The sequence below is a fragment of the Gorilla gorilla genome, chromosome 4 (assembly GCF_029281585.2).
Source record: "Gorilla gorilla gorilla isolate KB3781 chromosome 4, NHGRI_mGorGor1-v2.1_pri, whole genome shotgun sequence".
Lineage (NCBI taxonomy): Eukaryota > Metazoa > Chordata > Mammalia > Primates > Hominidae > Gorilla > Gorilla gorilla.
This window is the reverse complement of record NC_073228.2, coordinates 153,159,395-153,175,641: the sequence shown is the minus strand read 5'-3', so window position 1 is coordinate 153,175,641 and position 16,247 is coordinate 153,159,395. Positions and strand designations below refer to the sequence as shown.

Sequence of the window (16,247 nt, the reverse complement as noted above, 5' to 3'; positions counted from 1 at the left end):
AGAGGCAGGGGGTCTTGGGCAGAAAACAAGACCAAGAGGTCAGATTCTAGGACAAGACTAAGAGACCACTGGCCCTCTGTGGACCCCTGGATAAAGCACGTGGCTGCCCTGGCCTCAGTTTCCTTATCTGTAATGGCAGAAGGTAGTTTTCTGTTTTCCTCTAGTGTTAACATTTTAAATTCTAAATTGCCAAAGGGTTGCCATGTGGAAGAGAGAGTCCACGTATTCTGCATGACCTCAGAGAGGAGGCTAGTGCCCGTGAGTAAGAAGGACAGTGAATCGGTGAAATGAAACCACACTTCATTCACTCATTTGTTCAACAAATATTTCTAGAGCCCATAGTATTCTAGTGCTGGACATCATGCTGAGTTCTGGAAAAACAAAAGTATGCAGAATAGGCCTAATTATTGCCTTCCTGGAGCTTAAAGATTTCAACTCAGTATGGGGAAAATCTTTCCAAAATTTGAATTTCTCAATGGGAGGGGCAGTGGACCTTCTCCTCCACCAGAGGAGGGTACTGGTGAAAGGTCTTAGTGGGGATTCCAGAATCTGAATGGTTAAACCAGACTAAATGCCTTTCAGGCTTGGGATTTTAAGGTAAGGGAGAAAAAACAAACCTTCGTTCTGGGGCTGCCAGATTTAGTGAATAAAAATACAGAATGTTTTGTTTAATTTGAATGTCAGATGAACAATGAATAATATTTTAGTATCGATAAAGCGCCAATGTTGCATGGGACATGCCTATTTTATTATGAAAACATTTCAGGTAATGTTCGTGGCTTACCTGAAATTCAAATTAAGTGGGTGTCCTGTGTGTTGTCTTATAATCTACTTGGGTCACCTGACAGGAGTGAGGCTTGCTTTCCTTCCCCTTCAGTCCCCATGGTGTCAGTAGCAAGGGCTCCCCCAAACAAAAACATGACACTCAGGCCAGAGTTCCCAGACCAAGCACCACCCTCGTCCCACCCTCTCCTCTCACCTCCAAGATGGCCACCTCCTGCCGGTTGCGCAGGATCCTGAAGGCAAATGGGTGTCGGGGCCCAAAGCCCGGGGCCACCTCACAGCCTTGCAGGGCGATGGCGTTCACATGGGTTCGCAGGTCCATGTGATCCTTGTGGAAATACAGAGTGTTGCACTTCAGGCGGCACCAGCGTTCCTTCCAGCCCTGGTTCACCAGCACGTTCAGGTAGCCTGGAGGAGACAATGGTGTGAGGTTCCCATAGCCTGCCCTGGGACAGCATGGGGACGCAAGGCGGCTCCATGTGTCTGCTGGAAAGAAGGCCTCAGGGTCCTGGTCAGCTCTCTTTCCCCTGTGACCTCAGGGTGACCTTGGGCGTGCATTTCTCTGAGTTTGTTTCTTAGCTGTGAAACATGGACTGATAATGGCATTCCTACATCTCTGCACAGCCTTTGGGCCACACCAACCTTGATGAAAAGGGCAGGAACTACTGCATATGGTGTATAAAAAACACAACTCTTTTGCTTTTCTTCCCAAATCAAAACTGTTACTGAAAGATGGAAAGAATGGATGATGCTGACACCCAGTGGCAGCATGTGGGAACAAAAATGTCTCACCCACATAATCTTAAAATTGACCAAGGCACAGCTGCTATGTAGCTAATGACCCACAGGTTTAGAATTCCCTCTTAATGTTTTAGATTTAAATTTGCTTATTTTTACCATAATGCACTCTGATTCACTGATTACAAAATATTTCTTTGTAGCCATATATTTATTTATGTATTTATTTTTTGAGACTGGGTCTCCCTCTGTCAGCCAGGCTGGAGTACAGTGTCTCTATCATGGCTCACTGCAGCCTCAACCTCCCGGGCTCAAGTGATCCTCCCACCTCAGCCTCCCAAGTAGCTGGGATTACAGGCATACACCACCATGCCTGGCTAATTTTTGTATTTTTGGTAGAGACAGAGTTTCACCATGTTACCCAGGCTGGACTCAAACTCCAGGGCTCAAGTGATCCTCCCTCCTCAGCCTCCCAAAGTGCTGGGATTACAGAGGTGAGCCACTGTGCCTGGCCTTGCCATGTACTTTTATAATATTTTTTTCAGGGTTAGAATATTACTGCATATCCAAAATATATGATTTTTAAAAACTGGATTCCAGTACATGGAACGCTACATTTACATGAGCAAAATAATGTTTTCACCTTCAAATCACCTTTAATTCACATTGAATGCATTTTCAATAAAAAGTACCTAAATATTTTTATCCAATAAATTTCCCTATAATATGGGTTGTTACTTATACACCTGGCACGTTCTATGCTGGAAAATAAGATACCCCTGTCTTGTTATCGTGGAGGAAACTGAGAAACTGAGGCCCAGAGATGGGCAGTGATTTGGGCTACGGTCACAGGGAGCATAGAAATACAGTGGTCAGCTGGCTTTTCCTTTCGTTGAGTGTCAGGGCCTCTGGGAAGGGAAGTGATGGGAAGGCCTAGAGTGTTAATGGAGTGGGGCTTAGCCTCCCAGTAGGCTTGGATTCCCTCCCCTGCCCTGGGGGTGAGGTGGACGAAGCATGAGGTCTCCTGGCCTCAGCCCCCGAAGCCCGTGCACACAGGACCTGAGCACCCTTCCTCCCCGTGCCCTGGACCCACCACAGCAGGGAACCTCCTCCTCGGTGGAGGACGTCTGCAGGTCATCGGCCAGTGTCTTCTTCTTGGAGAAGCCGATGATACGGGTGATCTTGCGGCCCGCAGCCCTGCTCATTGAGCCCTTCAGTTCTGCCAGGCTGCTCTTCTTCCCTTTGCCTGTTGGGGAAATGGGTCAGGGGAGTGGAGGGAGCCCTGAGTCCCACCCATCCTTAGTCTTCCTTGTGGCCTTTTCAGCCTGCATACAGGATGGGCCTGCAGCTCCAGGGATGGCAGGCCAGGTCACCTTACCCAGGTCTACAGAATGGTCAGAACCTGCTCTGCCGCTGTGTGCCCATGGGCAAGGCCTGGCCCAGTTCCAGCATTCCCCAGCCTGAGCCCCCAGAGGCTCCTACCGTGATCACAGGTCTCCCGGCGGCCAAGGGTAGAACAGTTGTCACCCACACCCACGCTGTCAGAATCTGAGGTCTGCTTCTCTTGGGACAGCCTCTGAGGAGGGACACAGGCAGTCCCTCATCAGAGGGCACGTTCAGAAGTACCCAAATTTCCCTTTATTGGTTCAATCTCCCTCCAACTCCCCCAGCACATGATAATTAGCTAACAAATGTTTGTCAGCAACTATCCTGTGCCTGATACCATACCAGGTATTGAAAAGACAACCATGACTTAGATATGGTTGTGTCTTTGGGCAATTCACAGTCCATTTGGGGAGGGAGGCAATTAATTATAACGCTTTGAAATGAATGTCTTAGGAATTTGGACTGTATTTGGCAGGTGACAGGGAGCTGGGAAAGTATTTAAGTGGAACACTCATGTAATCCAAATTGGTTTAGGAAGTTACTTCCAGTGGCATTGTGGGGACAGACAAGAGCAGACAAGACTGGAAGCAAAACAGCCACTTAAAAGAATGTCATCCTGGTCATGATGAGACTCGACAAGAGCATGAACCAAGATGACAGTGAGGATGGAGAAAAAAAGATGAGCTGGCAGACATTTTCAAAACAGTCATGGCGGGACCTGGTGACCAGCAGGAGTCCATTATGATCCTAACTCGGAGGAGAGGATGGGAAGGGGACACACACCCACACACCCACACACAACATGTCAACAATTTCATTGCCAGCCCAAATTAGTTTTACTCATGACACCAACTCTAGACCATTCATCGATTCATTCATACAAGGTCCATTAAGTGTCTATTAGGTACCACGGGATGTAGAGCGGAAGCAATGATGACTCTCTTACCACTTATTAGCTGTGGGAATGTGGGAAAGTCCTTCTGTCTCCCCAAGGCTGGGTTTTTTCACTTGAATTCCACCCACTTCAGAGGGCTGCTGTGATGGAGTCAGCTCAAGTGAAGGCCCATGGACTGTATCATTTCTAACACCTGTGTGACGTGCTGCCATCTTTCTTCAAGAAGCTGAACTGTGCCAGCCACACTTGGGCCAGGATTAAATGACATCCACCCACTTAAGAAGGTGGAATTACAGAGCTCTGAAGCCCCAAAGCCTTTCCTGCCAAGATCCTCTCAAACCAGGCTCAGCTTATGCTTCACCATAAGCATAGCACCGGGGGACGGAGAGGACAGGAGATCATGTGCACCTCTCAGTTTCCAAAGGGCTGGAAACATGACAGCTGTCAGAAACGGGACAGAACTGTCAAGTATAAAGAATCACCTCTTCAAATGGTGAAACAGAAGTTATGGCTCTATGTGTTCTGCAATGGTGTACAGATGGTAAGTTTTTCATCAGATAGAGCAAATAGAAAGAGGTAATGTGAGCACTTTGGAAAGAACTCGATGGTGACACTGCAATCACATGATTCTATGGAGAACAGACCCACCAATATCACATCCTCACCCTCACTCTCCACCCAAAATACCACCCCCAACATTCTAATCACCCTCCCTGTGGATGCTCAGCCACAGGAAAGCTCAACTCTGCAAGCTTGCTTCTTCTTCCCCTCTACACATCTTTCAAACTGCACCTCAGCATGCGCTGGCAAGTGCGTGCACACACACACTCACACACACTGACACTGTCAACGCTGCTTTCCCTCCGGCCTCACGAATGGCAAAGGCTAAGTGAGGATAGGGTTGAGCTTCTCCTCCTGCATCCACCTGGGCACATGAGTACCCATCTTCCACTCCTGGTGACTCTGCCTGATCCCATACCTTTGCTTCTCTTCCCTCCCCTTGGCCCACCTCTGCCTCAGTGAAATCTTGCCTATGCCTTAAGGCTCAACATAGGTGCCCGTCTTCCCTCATCCTTCTTGCCCCTCCAGCCAGCGTGGGCCCCTGTTCCACTCACTGTAGCTTTCTGGGGTACTCTAATAGGCTGGTGGGCTCTCCTTTCTCTCTGAGCTTAGCCATACTGGCCGTTTTCAGTTCCATGCTTCTTCCTGCTCCTGCACCTTTTCCCTCTGCTTACAATGCCTTTTCCTTCCTCTTCCCTGCTAATTTTTCATCTTCATCTGAAATGTCACTTCCTCAGAGAAGCCTTCCTGGGGTGCTGAGGCAGAGGCAGGGGCCCAGGGTACCTGGTACTTTTCCCTTCTACCACTTACACAGCTTGGCATTTATAAGTCCATGTGACTATTTGATTCATATCTGCTTCTTACTGAGCTGGAAATGCTGTGAGGGCAGGGCTTGCACCTGTTTGTGTTTGGACTGCATTTCAGTGGCTAGCACAGTTCCTGGGGTGCCCCAGGTACCTGTCAAGCAGGTGCTCAGGATCCTGGCCTTCAGAAGAGGGGCAGCACGGTCATCAAGATCTAGACTGTCTGGGTTCAAATCCTGGCTACGGTTCTTATTTACTATGTGACCTTGGGCAAATCTGTGTCTCAGCTTTCTCCTCTGACAATGTACCTACCCAAAGAGTTGTTATGAAAATCACCTCAGTTAATACACATAAAGCATTTAGTACACTGCAGGGCATGCAGTCACAGTCTATAAATACTAGCCTTGATTACATCGTGCAAGGCCTGTGTCTGTGGGTCTTAACCCTTCCTTCCCCTTGACTGTAATGTCCTTAAGGGGAGGACTTGAGTCTGAGGCCCTTTGTTACCCACAATACCTGGCAATGTGTAGGTACTGGGACATATTTGCTAATAGCCTGAACAACTGGCTAATGACTGCTTCTCTCATGTTCCAAACAGGCACACTCCTTCTCTTTTCTTCTTTTTTTTTTTTTAAATGAAGCTTTGCTTTTGTTGCCCAGGCACAATCTCGGCTCACCACAAGCTCTGCCTCCCGGTTCAAGCAATTCTCCTCCCTCAGCCTCCTGAGTAGCTGGGATTACAGGCATGTGTCACCATGCCTGGCTAATTTTTGTATTTTCAATAAAGATGGGGTTTCTCCATGTTGGTCAGGCTGGTCTCGAACTCCTGAACTCAGGTGATCCACCCGCCTCGGCCTCCCAAAGTGATGGGATTACAGGCGTGAGCCACTGCGCCCGGCCTACTCCTTCTCTTTCTTTCTTTCTCTCTCTCTCTTTTCTTTCTTTTTTCTGAGACAGGGTCTCACTCTGTTGCCCAGGCTGGAGTGCAGTGACGCAATCATGGCTCACTGCAGCCTCCACCTGCCAGGCTCAAGCAAGTCTCCTACCTTAGCCTCCTGAGTAGTGGGGACTACAGGCATGTGCCACCACACCTGGATAATTGTTTTGTAACTTTTTTGTTTTAGAGATGAGGTCTCACTATGTTGTCCAGGCTGGTCTTGAACTCCGGGGCTCAAGTGATGTGCCCACCTTGGCCTCCCAAAGTGCTGGGATTATACACCCTCCTTTTCTAATTGACAAATTTCAACTTATTTTTCATGGCACAATTGCAATGTGACCTCCTCCTGTCCTGGCAGGGTGCATCACTCCCTCCTCTGGCTTGTACTGCACTTTGGGCACAGGCACTCGTTTGTTCATGCATTCATGAATTCAGGAGACATTTATTAAGCACCTACTGTTGTGCCAGCTCTGTGCTGGGCACCTACAGTTTGGCAGTTGCCTGACTTTCCCCCCAGCTAGTTAGTTCCCTCGGGGTTGAGCCTGTGTTAAGTGGCTACTGCCTGGCCCGGGGAAGACTTAGTGGAGACAGATATACCTTGTCCAGGTCCAACTTGCACAGGAGGACTGGGGATCTGGGGACCTCCACTCCCTCAGCTCCCCCAGCTGGCTTGCTCACTTCTCGGATGACCTGTGAAGAGGACACACAGCTGTGAACAGGTGGGCAGGGAAGCTGTTGATGCAAAGGAAGAATGGGATCTGTGTGGTGAATGCTGTAGAACAGAGGGTCAGGGCCACTGTGGGGAAGAGATGGGCTGACACAGCCACCTGCATATGTGTGGGGCACACTGGGGTTTGTAAAGGCTTTCTCCCATATCTGTCCCCTGGGTTGAAAAGATACAAGGATGGGGACCAAGAGGCTTATTGCTAATTAGTTGTGTGGTCTTGGAAGAGCCACTTCCCTGCTCTGGGCCTCAGCGTCCACATCTGCAACATGGGAATATACTAGTCCTCTGCTCTGCTTCCCTCCTTGGGTTGCCTGAGGACAGTGTGACCGTGGATGCGAAGAGTGATGGGAACCATAAAGCCTCACAAGCGTGAGGGACCTGCTTCTGTGACCATGTGCACCTTTACAGCAACCTGTAGGGCAGCTGGAGTTATCACCTCCATCTCCTAAAGGCATCCGCTCACTTGCCAAGGCCACACAGCAATAAGCATGAGATCAGGAAATAATCACAGCCACCATTTGTTGCTCACCTAACTGGTGGCTTTCTGTGGATTATCCCATTTTATCCCCCACCAGCCTTGTAAGCCCTGAGTTACAGCTTAAGATGATGAGCCTCGCAGAGGGGAAGCCACCTGTTAGGTGGCAGCAGAGCCAGAAACTAAATGCAGGCAGTTCAGCTGCCCACTGTTAACCTCTGGGCTAACCGCCGCCCAGGATCAATGTCAAGGCAAGTCTCTTTTAACTCCAGTCTAGGGATTCGTCTGCCCACCCAACCAGCTCGTGGAGGGTACAGGCTCCCCCAGCAGGCAGGTTCTCTCCCTTCTTTCCCTCCTGAGACAAAGGGGTAATGAGAAACACCAAATGTTCCATCATGGGTGCTGGTTATCACAGGAAGGAAGGGGCTGGGTAGAGAGGGAGGTGTTTGGTTTCATTGTTCCAGCAGGAAGATCAGAGGAGGAAAGGACGGTGTCAGAGTGAAGTAGAGGCGGTGCAAGGATGGGGTCTGCTGTAAAGGAATGGGGGGTGGGGCATCACAGTCATCACAACAGTAATTACTGACAGTTACCACACACTCACTGCCTGGCAGGCGCTGTGCCAAGTGCTCTCCAGAATCCTTCCAAGGACCATTTCACAGATGAGAAAAACAGGCACAGAGGGTCAAAGTCATTTGCAGAAGGTCACACAGCCAGTAAGTGCCCTTTAGGCCTGGGGCTTGCACTCCAGTATGGGTGCCACAAAGTCCCCTCTCCCATGTCATCACTATGTCATCCTGCCTATGGCCTTTGGAGTAGATTTACTTCTTAGCTTCAAATTCTGGCTCCCACCACTTTGGTTGTGTGACGTTTGGCAAGTCACATAAGTTCTCAAAGCTGTGTCTTAGTTTCCTCATCTGTGAAATGGGAACAATAATATTTTGTCCCATTTTCAAGCAGAAATGAGGTCATGTATGTAAAGCTCTTGGCACAATGCATGGTACAAAGTAAGTGCTCATTTTGTGGTGACTCTCATTGTTCCGTGTAGCTGCAGAGGCAGAAACTGGCCCATGGGTGGTCATTACAAGGATGTACGTTTCAAGGCAAGGAAGGATTTTTCCTCTGTTGTTGTTGTTTTAAGAATTCACTGGTCTAATGATGAAATCAGCTTCCTTTGTACATACTAAGCCTCCAGTTCCAGGAGGTATACAAGCGCAGGCTGAATAAGCCCACAGTAAGGATTTGGAAAGGGAATTCAAATAACCAGAAGGGACACAGGTCTCCAGCATGAAGTCTGCCTCTTGGAGATATCCGAGGCCCATTTCCATACATAAGCCCTAGCCACGCACAGGGCACTTGGGCTCAGGCACTGAGCAAGAGGCTCTTCCAGGGACAGGAGCCAGCTCTACTGAGGGCTGGCTTGGGGAAGAGAGAAAGGGTGAGAAGGCGGGAAGGTCAGGTGCAGGCCACGCACCTTCAGCCACTCCTCGGCCTGCTCTCGGCTCTGCAGTGCCAGCACCAAGACCTCGGTAGCCCCCTGGGTGAAACGCAGCTCGTGCCTCTTGTGCCGGCTGTCCTTGGGCACGTAGATGATGCTGCAGGTATCCAGTGCCAACCTCAGATGTGGCTGCCGATCCTTGGAGCTTTTGTAACACTGGACAGGGAGAGAAACACATCAGGATCTTCTGAAGTAGAGGGTAGAGGAGGGAGACATCCTCACACAAAGGCTCGGGGGAAGCCCGACCTCCCTTTAGAGACCTCCCCCACCCAGCCTAGCCATGGGCACTGTGTGAGGATAGCTGAAGGGTCCAGGCTGTTCACCCTGGAAGAGAAGCCTGGGAGGAGGCATCTTTGGGCAATTTTCAGTCATAACTACCTATTTAGGAAGAGGCAGAATGTAGCACAATCCTAGGAAGACCAGGTTAGCCTAAAGAACCAGAGAAGAAATGGGCTGGCTCGGGAGGAAGCCAGTTAAAAATCTATCTGGCAGGAATTTGGGAGACAATTCTAACAGCGATGGAGGGTTGGCCTTGGGAAGTCAATAGTTTACGAATAATGATTCTCACTTCCCCATTTTTTTAATGAGCCCGGTATTACCTTCATAACAGCGCCAGTCAATGATATTACGAAAAGAGAAAATTATAGGCTAATTTCTTTCATAACCCAATCGCAAAAGCCCTGAACAAAATGCTAGCAATTGGATTCCAGACATATATAAAAAGCAGCTACATCAAGACCAAGTGGGGTTTATTCTAGGAACGCAAGAGTGGTTTAACATTCAAAGATCAACTGTATTATTAATCATATGAATAGAAAAAAAGGCCAAAAATCACATATCTGAATAGAGCTAGAAAAAGTATTTGATAAAATTCAGCATCCATTTAAGTGAACTAAGAATAGAGGGATCTCCTTAATGTAATAATAAGGAACATTTTCATCTACAAACAACCCACAGCAAATGTCATCCTGAATGGTAAATTATTATTATTATTATGTTTAGAGACTGGGTCTTGCTTTATCACCCACGCTGGAGTACAGTGCTGTGATCATAGCTCACTGCAGCTTCAAACTCCCAGGCTCAAGCAATCTTCCTGCCTCAGACTCCTAAGTAGCTGGGACTACAGGTGCATACCACTATGCCTGGCTAATTAAAAAACATTGTTTTTTTTTTTTGGTAGAGACGGAGTCTTGCTTTGTTGCCCAGGCTGGTTTTGAACTCCTAGCTTCAAGTGATCCTCCTGCCTCAGCCTCCCAAAGTGCTGGAAAAACAGGCATGAGCCACCATACTCAGCCTTAACAGTGACTTCCCTTTTGAGCTCTAGACTGAGACAAGGATGCCTTCTCTCCCACTTCTGTTTGCATTGTGCTTGAGGTCCTAGCTACTGCAATATGTGGAGAAAAATATAGAAGGGGTAGGATTGGAAAGAGGATGGTCATGTCCCCTGGACTAGTGCCGCCCTGGAGTGAGAAAAGGTCATGTTTCAGATGCATTCATGTTGGGCAAGGCTTGTCAACAGATTTCTGGGGAGAGAAGCTATTCTTTTTCTGAAATTATGTTTATCCTCTTACTTTGTAATTAAAGGTGCTCTTTCTTTTATGAAATGATAGGATGAGAGATGGTAAATATAAAAAAATCCTTCTTAAAAAAAGCAAGTAATAGAACGATCGAGTTTTGTAGGGGATTCGTTTTATAAAAGACAGATGTATGGAAATCAGGGTGGAAATGTGTACACTAAAGCTATTACAATAGTGGTTATCTCTTGGTCAAGGAAATTATTGATGTTTGGTCAATAGTTTTTTTTAAAATCACTTTTCATTTGTTTTTCTCTAGTTTTATAAATAATCACATTTACTTGCATAATGAAAAACAACAAAAATTTAAAAGTGATAAAAAATTCTGTTTTTTTGACAAAACAAAAACATGGTAAAGCCTGTATCAGGTCTTTTTTTTTTGGTTTTTGAGATGGAGTCTCACACTGTCGCCCAAGTTGGAGTGTAGTGGTATGATCTCGGTTCACTGCAACCTCAGCCTTCTGGTTTCAAGCGATTCTCCTGACTCAGCCTCCCAAGTAGCTGGGACTACAGGTGCACAGCTGGCTAACTTTTTGTATTTTTAGTAGAGATGGGGTTTCACCACGTTGGCCAGGCTGGTCTCGAACTCCTGACCTCAAGTGATCCACCTGCCTTGGCCTCTAAAAGTGCTGGGATTACAGGTGTGAGCCACTGTGCGTAGCCCAGGTCTTTAAATTTGAGAGAGCGAGAGAGAGAGAGAGAGAAAGAGAGGCACAGGGTGTGTGTGTGTGTGTTTAAATTCTGCTCCAGTGGGGAAAGTCCTGATCTTGGGAGCATGGGACCTTTGAGCTTCTGTGCACAAAGTCAATCCAGGTATGCCCAAGGCAGACATATCCGCATGTATGTAGAGACACACCCACATGCAAGTCCATGTGAGGCCGAGGCACATGGCTGCTGCTGACCACTCACCAGGAGCTGGTCCTCCCTGATGACCGTCAGCTGCTTGGCCCACTGCCCGAAACGCTTTTTCCGCAGCAGGAAGGCACATATCCTGCATTCCCTCACCAGGTGCATGGAGGCCTCCTCTGAGGGCCACTGGTGTCGGGGCTGCGGGCTCTTCCCTTCCTCCTCCTCTTCATCGTAGGACTCATAGGAGCTGCTCATTGCGTCAGAGTCATTATCTGCAGGCGTCACGGGAAAGGATCCATCACTGTGCCATCCTGGGGAAGCACCTTCTCACCCCTCTGCAGCGATCCCTGCACTGGGGCCTGAGGCTAGGAAGGCATGGGCATTAGGCATGACACTGGTAATGACTAAGGCCCCTACTTTTTTTTTGGAGATGGAGTCTCGCTCTGTCACCCAAGGATGGAGTACAGTGGCGTGATCTCGGCTCGCTGCAAACTCTACCTCCCGAATTCAAGGGATTCTCCTGTCTCAGTCTCCCAAGTAGCTGGGATTATAGGCACCCACCACCACACCTGGATAATTTTTGTATTTTTAGTAGAGATGGGGTTTCACCATGTTCACCAGGCTGGTCTCCAACTCCTGACCTCAGGGGATCCACCTGCCTTGGCCTCCCAAAGTGCTGGGATTACAGGTGTGAGCCACCACACCTGGCTGGCCCCTACTTTTGCACTTTGTTGTACTGATTTATCCCTTGCTTTGCAGTCTTGGTTACTTCCCTTCTCAGAGCTTCAGTGTCCTCATCAGTAAAATGATCATAATAAATGACAGTACCCACTTCAGCCAGCTATTTGAAGACCAATGCATGGACAGTGTTTAGCCAAGTGTTTGGCACCCAATAAGTGCTCAATAAACTTATGCTATTGTCATACCCCTTCATCTTGACATCTGTTGTCTCTCGTTATTCTCACAATAACCCAGCAAATCTCCATTTTATAGATAAGGAAACTTGAGGCTCAGTGAAAAGAAATTACTCACCTAAGATCAGTTATCAAAAGTCAGGGAAAGGGTTAGATCCAGGCCTTCTGACTCCCATTCCAGTGGTCTTTCCACTGAGTGCTGGGATCACCCAAAACAAGGGTGTTGGGGCCTCTCTAGTGACCATGGTCTGGGTGAGGGGCTGGTGGGCCCTTAGCATGGGCCAGGACAAGGCCTGCTCTTTGCAAGGGCAGAAGCCCTGCCCAGCATCTGGACGCCCACCTGGTACTTACAGGAGCTCTTAAGCTCGCCGTTCACCCTGGTTGCAGGGTAGCTGCTGTCTGCGTCCTCATAGTAGCCATCCACAATCGAGTGTGAGGGGCTGCAGCCATCTGTGGGTTGTCAGAAAGAGCTGCACTTTGGAGAAATGCAGGCAGACTCCAGGGGCCAGGACTGGGGGAGACCCTGACACCCCTGCTCCACCTCAGGGAAGAGACAGCAGGCACTCTGAGCATCTCAGGCCAGGGTGTGAGGCCTCCTCTCTGCATCTTATCTGTTCTAGCTCTCCACAGTCCCTCTGCTCCTGTCACCAGAAACTGCCCTGCCGGGCTGTCATATCTCCCGGCCTGTATTCATGCTGTTCCCTGTGCCCTCTGTCTTCTACCAGAGGACTTCTCATCCATCAAGACCCAGATCAAAGATCTTTCCTCTGACTTTCTCAGGCAGTGAGTGGTCAGCTCCTCCTCAATGACCCCAGAGCATTGCATGTGTGCATGGTGTGTATGTGTGTGTGTGTGTGTGTGTGTGTGGTGTGGTGTGTTGGTCGCAGCTGTGATTTTTGCACTGCGGGGAGCAATCCACCAGTTGCTTGGGCTGAGACCTCCCTCCCTGCTCTGCTTTCTCATCTTTTTCCACCTCAGCCCTTCCTCTTACTTCCTTCTAAACCTCTGGGACTGCAGAGAAAGAACTGGACTAGAGGAGATAATAATGTCGTGCATAATAGTGACTACAACTACCTGTGCAGATTTTCACAACGCCTTCCCATTTGGAACTGGGAGGTAGTACGGTGCAGTGCTGGGGTTAGTGGGATGTCTCAAACTGTATTCTGTATCAGAATCACCTGGGAGTTGTCTGAAAATGCAGACCCCTGGGCTGTATCTCCAGAGATTCTGGTTCATTGGAGTGGGCTGGGCTGAGGAATCTGCATTAAAAAATGACTATTTAATAGGAAAATTCTAAACATCCATAAAAATAGAAAATGTATTGGACTCCAATGAGTTGGGAAAAATTTATTCAATGATTTTTTTAAAAGGTTATTTTGATGCAGGCAGTCCCTGGAACATACTTTGAAGTTCAGATGGTTAAGAGCATGTGCTTTGGGATCAATCAGAGTTGAGTTCAAATCCTATCTCTATCATTTACTGAGTGACCTCAAAAAGAAAAGTCTCTCTGTATTTCAGATTCTTGATCTGGAAAGTGACATGAGCAATTCCCACCTTGGCTTAGTGATACAATGCACGTCAATTCTTAGGACAGCGCCTGGCACACACAATATGCTAAACAAGTGCCAGCTGTTATTACTGTGATTGTCTCCTTTGATTCCCACAAGGCAGGGAGGTAGATATCAGCCCCATTTTGTAGACAAGGAAACAAGCCACACACAGTTTGCTGGTGACAGAGCCTGGATCAGAACTGAGGGTGCCAGCTCAGGGGATGGTGCACATCCCCCCCTCCAGGAAGCCTTCCTTCACCCAGTCCAACTCACTCTCACAGCACACTGCTCTTCAGAATGCTGCTCTGGGCTCCTAGCCCCTCCTGTGCATCTGTTTCCTGAAGATGGCAGCACTGACATTCCCAGTGACTGGGACACCCAGTTCTATCTCCCAAGTGAGGCTCGGAGCCTGCCTTTCCAGCAGGCACCCTGAGGCCTCAGACGCTGGACATCTCCTGGGAGGTGAACGAGGGGGTCAGGTGTGAAGTAGGGAAGGGTGAGGGGGCATGGGGACACAGTACTCAGACACCTGGCAGGGCTGGACACTGTGAGCGAGAGGAAGGATACTCCCTGATGGGCTTGGCGTGCTCTCCCTGGACAAGGTTCCTGGCCCTTCCTGAAGCCCTCCCTTTCCTTCTGCCCCAGGATTCCAGCTGCTTCTGGGAGGTGTCTTCTCTGCCCTGTCTGAGAGGGAAGTGAGTTCCCTGGGGAGGTGAAGGAGTCCCATATAGCCAATAGGCTTGACCTGGGATTCAAGACCCAGCAGCACTTTGTTCCCTGTCCTTGAATGTATAAAATAAAGTTGCCTGTTTCACACCCCCACAGCGGTTTGCGATAACACAGAACCTGAGACTATCAAGGCTGAAGAGGGCTGTGGATTACCTGATCCAAGCACCATAGCCAAAAGGTGCAATCAGCCCAAGGTCCATCGGCTGAGGGATGGATAAGCACAATGTGGTCTATCCGTATGGTGGGATAGTGTTCAGCCATAGAAAGGAAAGAAGTTCTGAGGCATGCTACGACATGGTTGAACCTAGAAAACATGCTAAGTGAAAGAAGCCAGACACAAAAGGCCACAGATTATATGATTCCATTTATGTGAAATGTCCAGAATAGGCAAATCCATATGGACAGAAAGTGAATTGGTGGTTAGCAGGGGCTGGGGTGGGGAACGGGGAGTGACTGCTTAGTGCTATGGGCTTCCTTCCGGGGTGATGACAATGTTTGGGGACTAGATAGTTGTGATGGCTGCAAATACTGTGAAGGTACTGAATGTACTAAATGCCACTTGCTGGACAGCTTGAAATGGTGGAAATGGTTAATCTTATGTGTATTTTACCACAATAAAAAAATTCACCCACGGTAAAAAGCACAAACAGTAATAGAAAAGAGTATGAATGAAAAAAATATGTTCCCTTCACCCATATTTCTATTAATTTCCTGCAGGAAAATCCTGTTAATAGTTCCTTGCATATCCTCGAAATATTGTTAAAACAGATGCATGTGTGTGTGTGTGTGTGTGTGTGTGTTTGTGTACACCCTATTTAAAAAAACAAATGGAATTGTTGTATGCAGTATTTTGTGTTTGACGTTTTCAATGACATAATAAAACCGATCTGTCTTTGCTGATCAGAATTCATGTTAGAAATTTGATTATTTTTTGGTGGTTGGAGAGCATTCCACTGTGCTGCTGAATGACAGAGCAGCATCCCACAAACATTATCTTATACAAATTCAACTACTCATGCTGAGCCATCCAAACATTAGGATGTAGTTTCTTATGTGTAACGTTAAGTCCTTTTACCCAAACAAGTGACTTCATCTGATCTCTTCATTCAAAAGAACGTCCATGGGTTGCAATGCTGGAGGAAGCCGATGAAAAGACCAAAGACTCTCCTTTATGGCCAGTTTAAGGGATTTTCAATGGTAACTTGTACCAGTGCCCACTAAATTATTTTACTGCACCCACCTACTAGTAAAAATATATACATATATTTATGTTTATTTTTGTATGTTATATATGTATATATAAACTTTTTTTAACAAATATGCTATTATCAGATTATAAATGCTACAAAACATTCACATGGAATTTATTAAAAGATATGTTGAATTAAATAGAAGTAAAGCTTCTGATATTTCTGCCTACATCATGTTATGAACCCCTGGGTACCCCCACTCTACTCTGACAACCTCTGGTTTAGGCCACGTGCTTTTTATTTTACGCATTGACTCGATAACCTAACCCACCTATAGGATGTCATTCTACTGAAACAATTTCACCACCCACTCAAGAGGAGCACTTGGGTTAGCAGTTTTAGCAGGGGGAACAGTATAGTGGTGGTCATCTGTGTAGCTGCCTCCTAGCACACTGACACGGTGCGTCTGCTTCCTCTTTCTTATTTTAAGGGTGGAAGAACAGAGATCCAGAGGGCAAGGGGATTTTCCAAGGCCACACAGATCTGGGACTAGAAACTAAGCCCCCAGCCCCTGGGGCCCCACATACTGGTCCACCCAGGCTGTCACCGAAGAGGCCAGGTGCCCAGGGCGGCTTCTCCTA

At 47.8% G+C, this 16,247-nt stretch overlaps 1 protein-coding gene across 1 annotated transcript in view; it reads right to left on the bottom strand.

Moving 5' to 3' along the window:
* The window catches only part of AFAP1L1 (actin filament associated protein 1 like 1), a 69,718-nt gene that overhangs the window by 22,658 nt on the left and 30,813 nt on the right, over positions 1 to 16,247 (bottom strand). The window contains exons 6-12 of the mRNA XM_004042786.5: positions 12,489 to 12,587; positions 11,284 to 11,495; positions 8,777 to 8,956; positions 6,701 to 6,793; positions 3,004 to 3,097; positions 2,615 to 2,767; positions 980 to 1,191 (exon numbers count right to left, since the gene is read on the bottom strand). Coding sequence (XP_004042834.4) covers positions 980 to 1,191; positions 2,615 to 2,767; positions 3,004 to 3,097; positions 6,701 to 6,793; positions 8,777 to 8,956; positions 11,284 to 11,495; positions 12,489 to 12,587 — 1,043 coding nt within the window. The remainder of the gene's footprint in view (positions 1 to 979; positions 1,192 to 2,614; positions 2,768 to 3,003; positions 3,098 to 6,700; positions 6,794 to 8,776; positions 8,957 to 11,283; positions 11,496 to 12,488; positions 12,588 to 16,247) is intronic.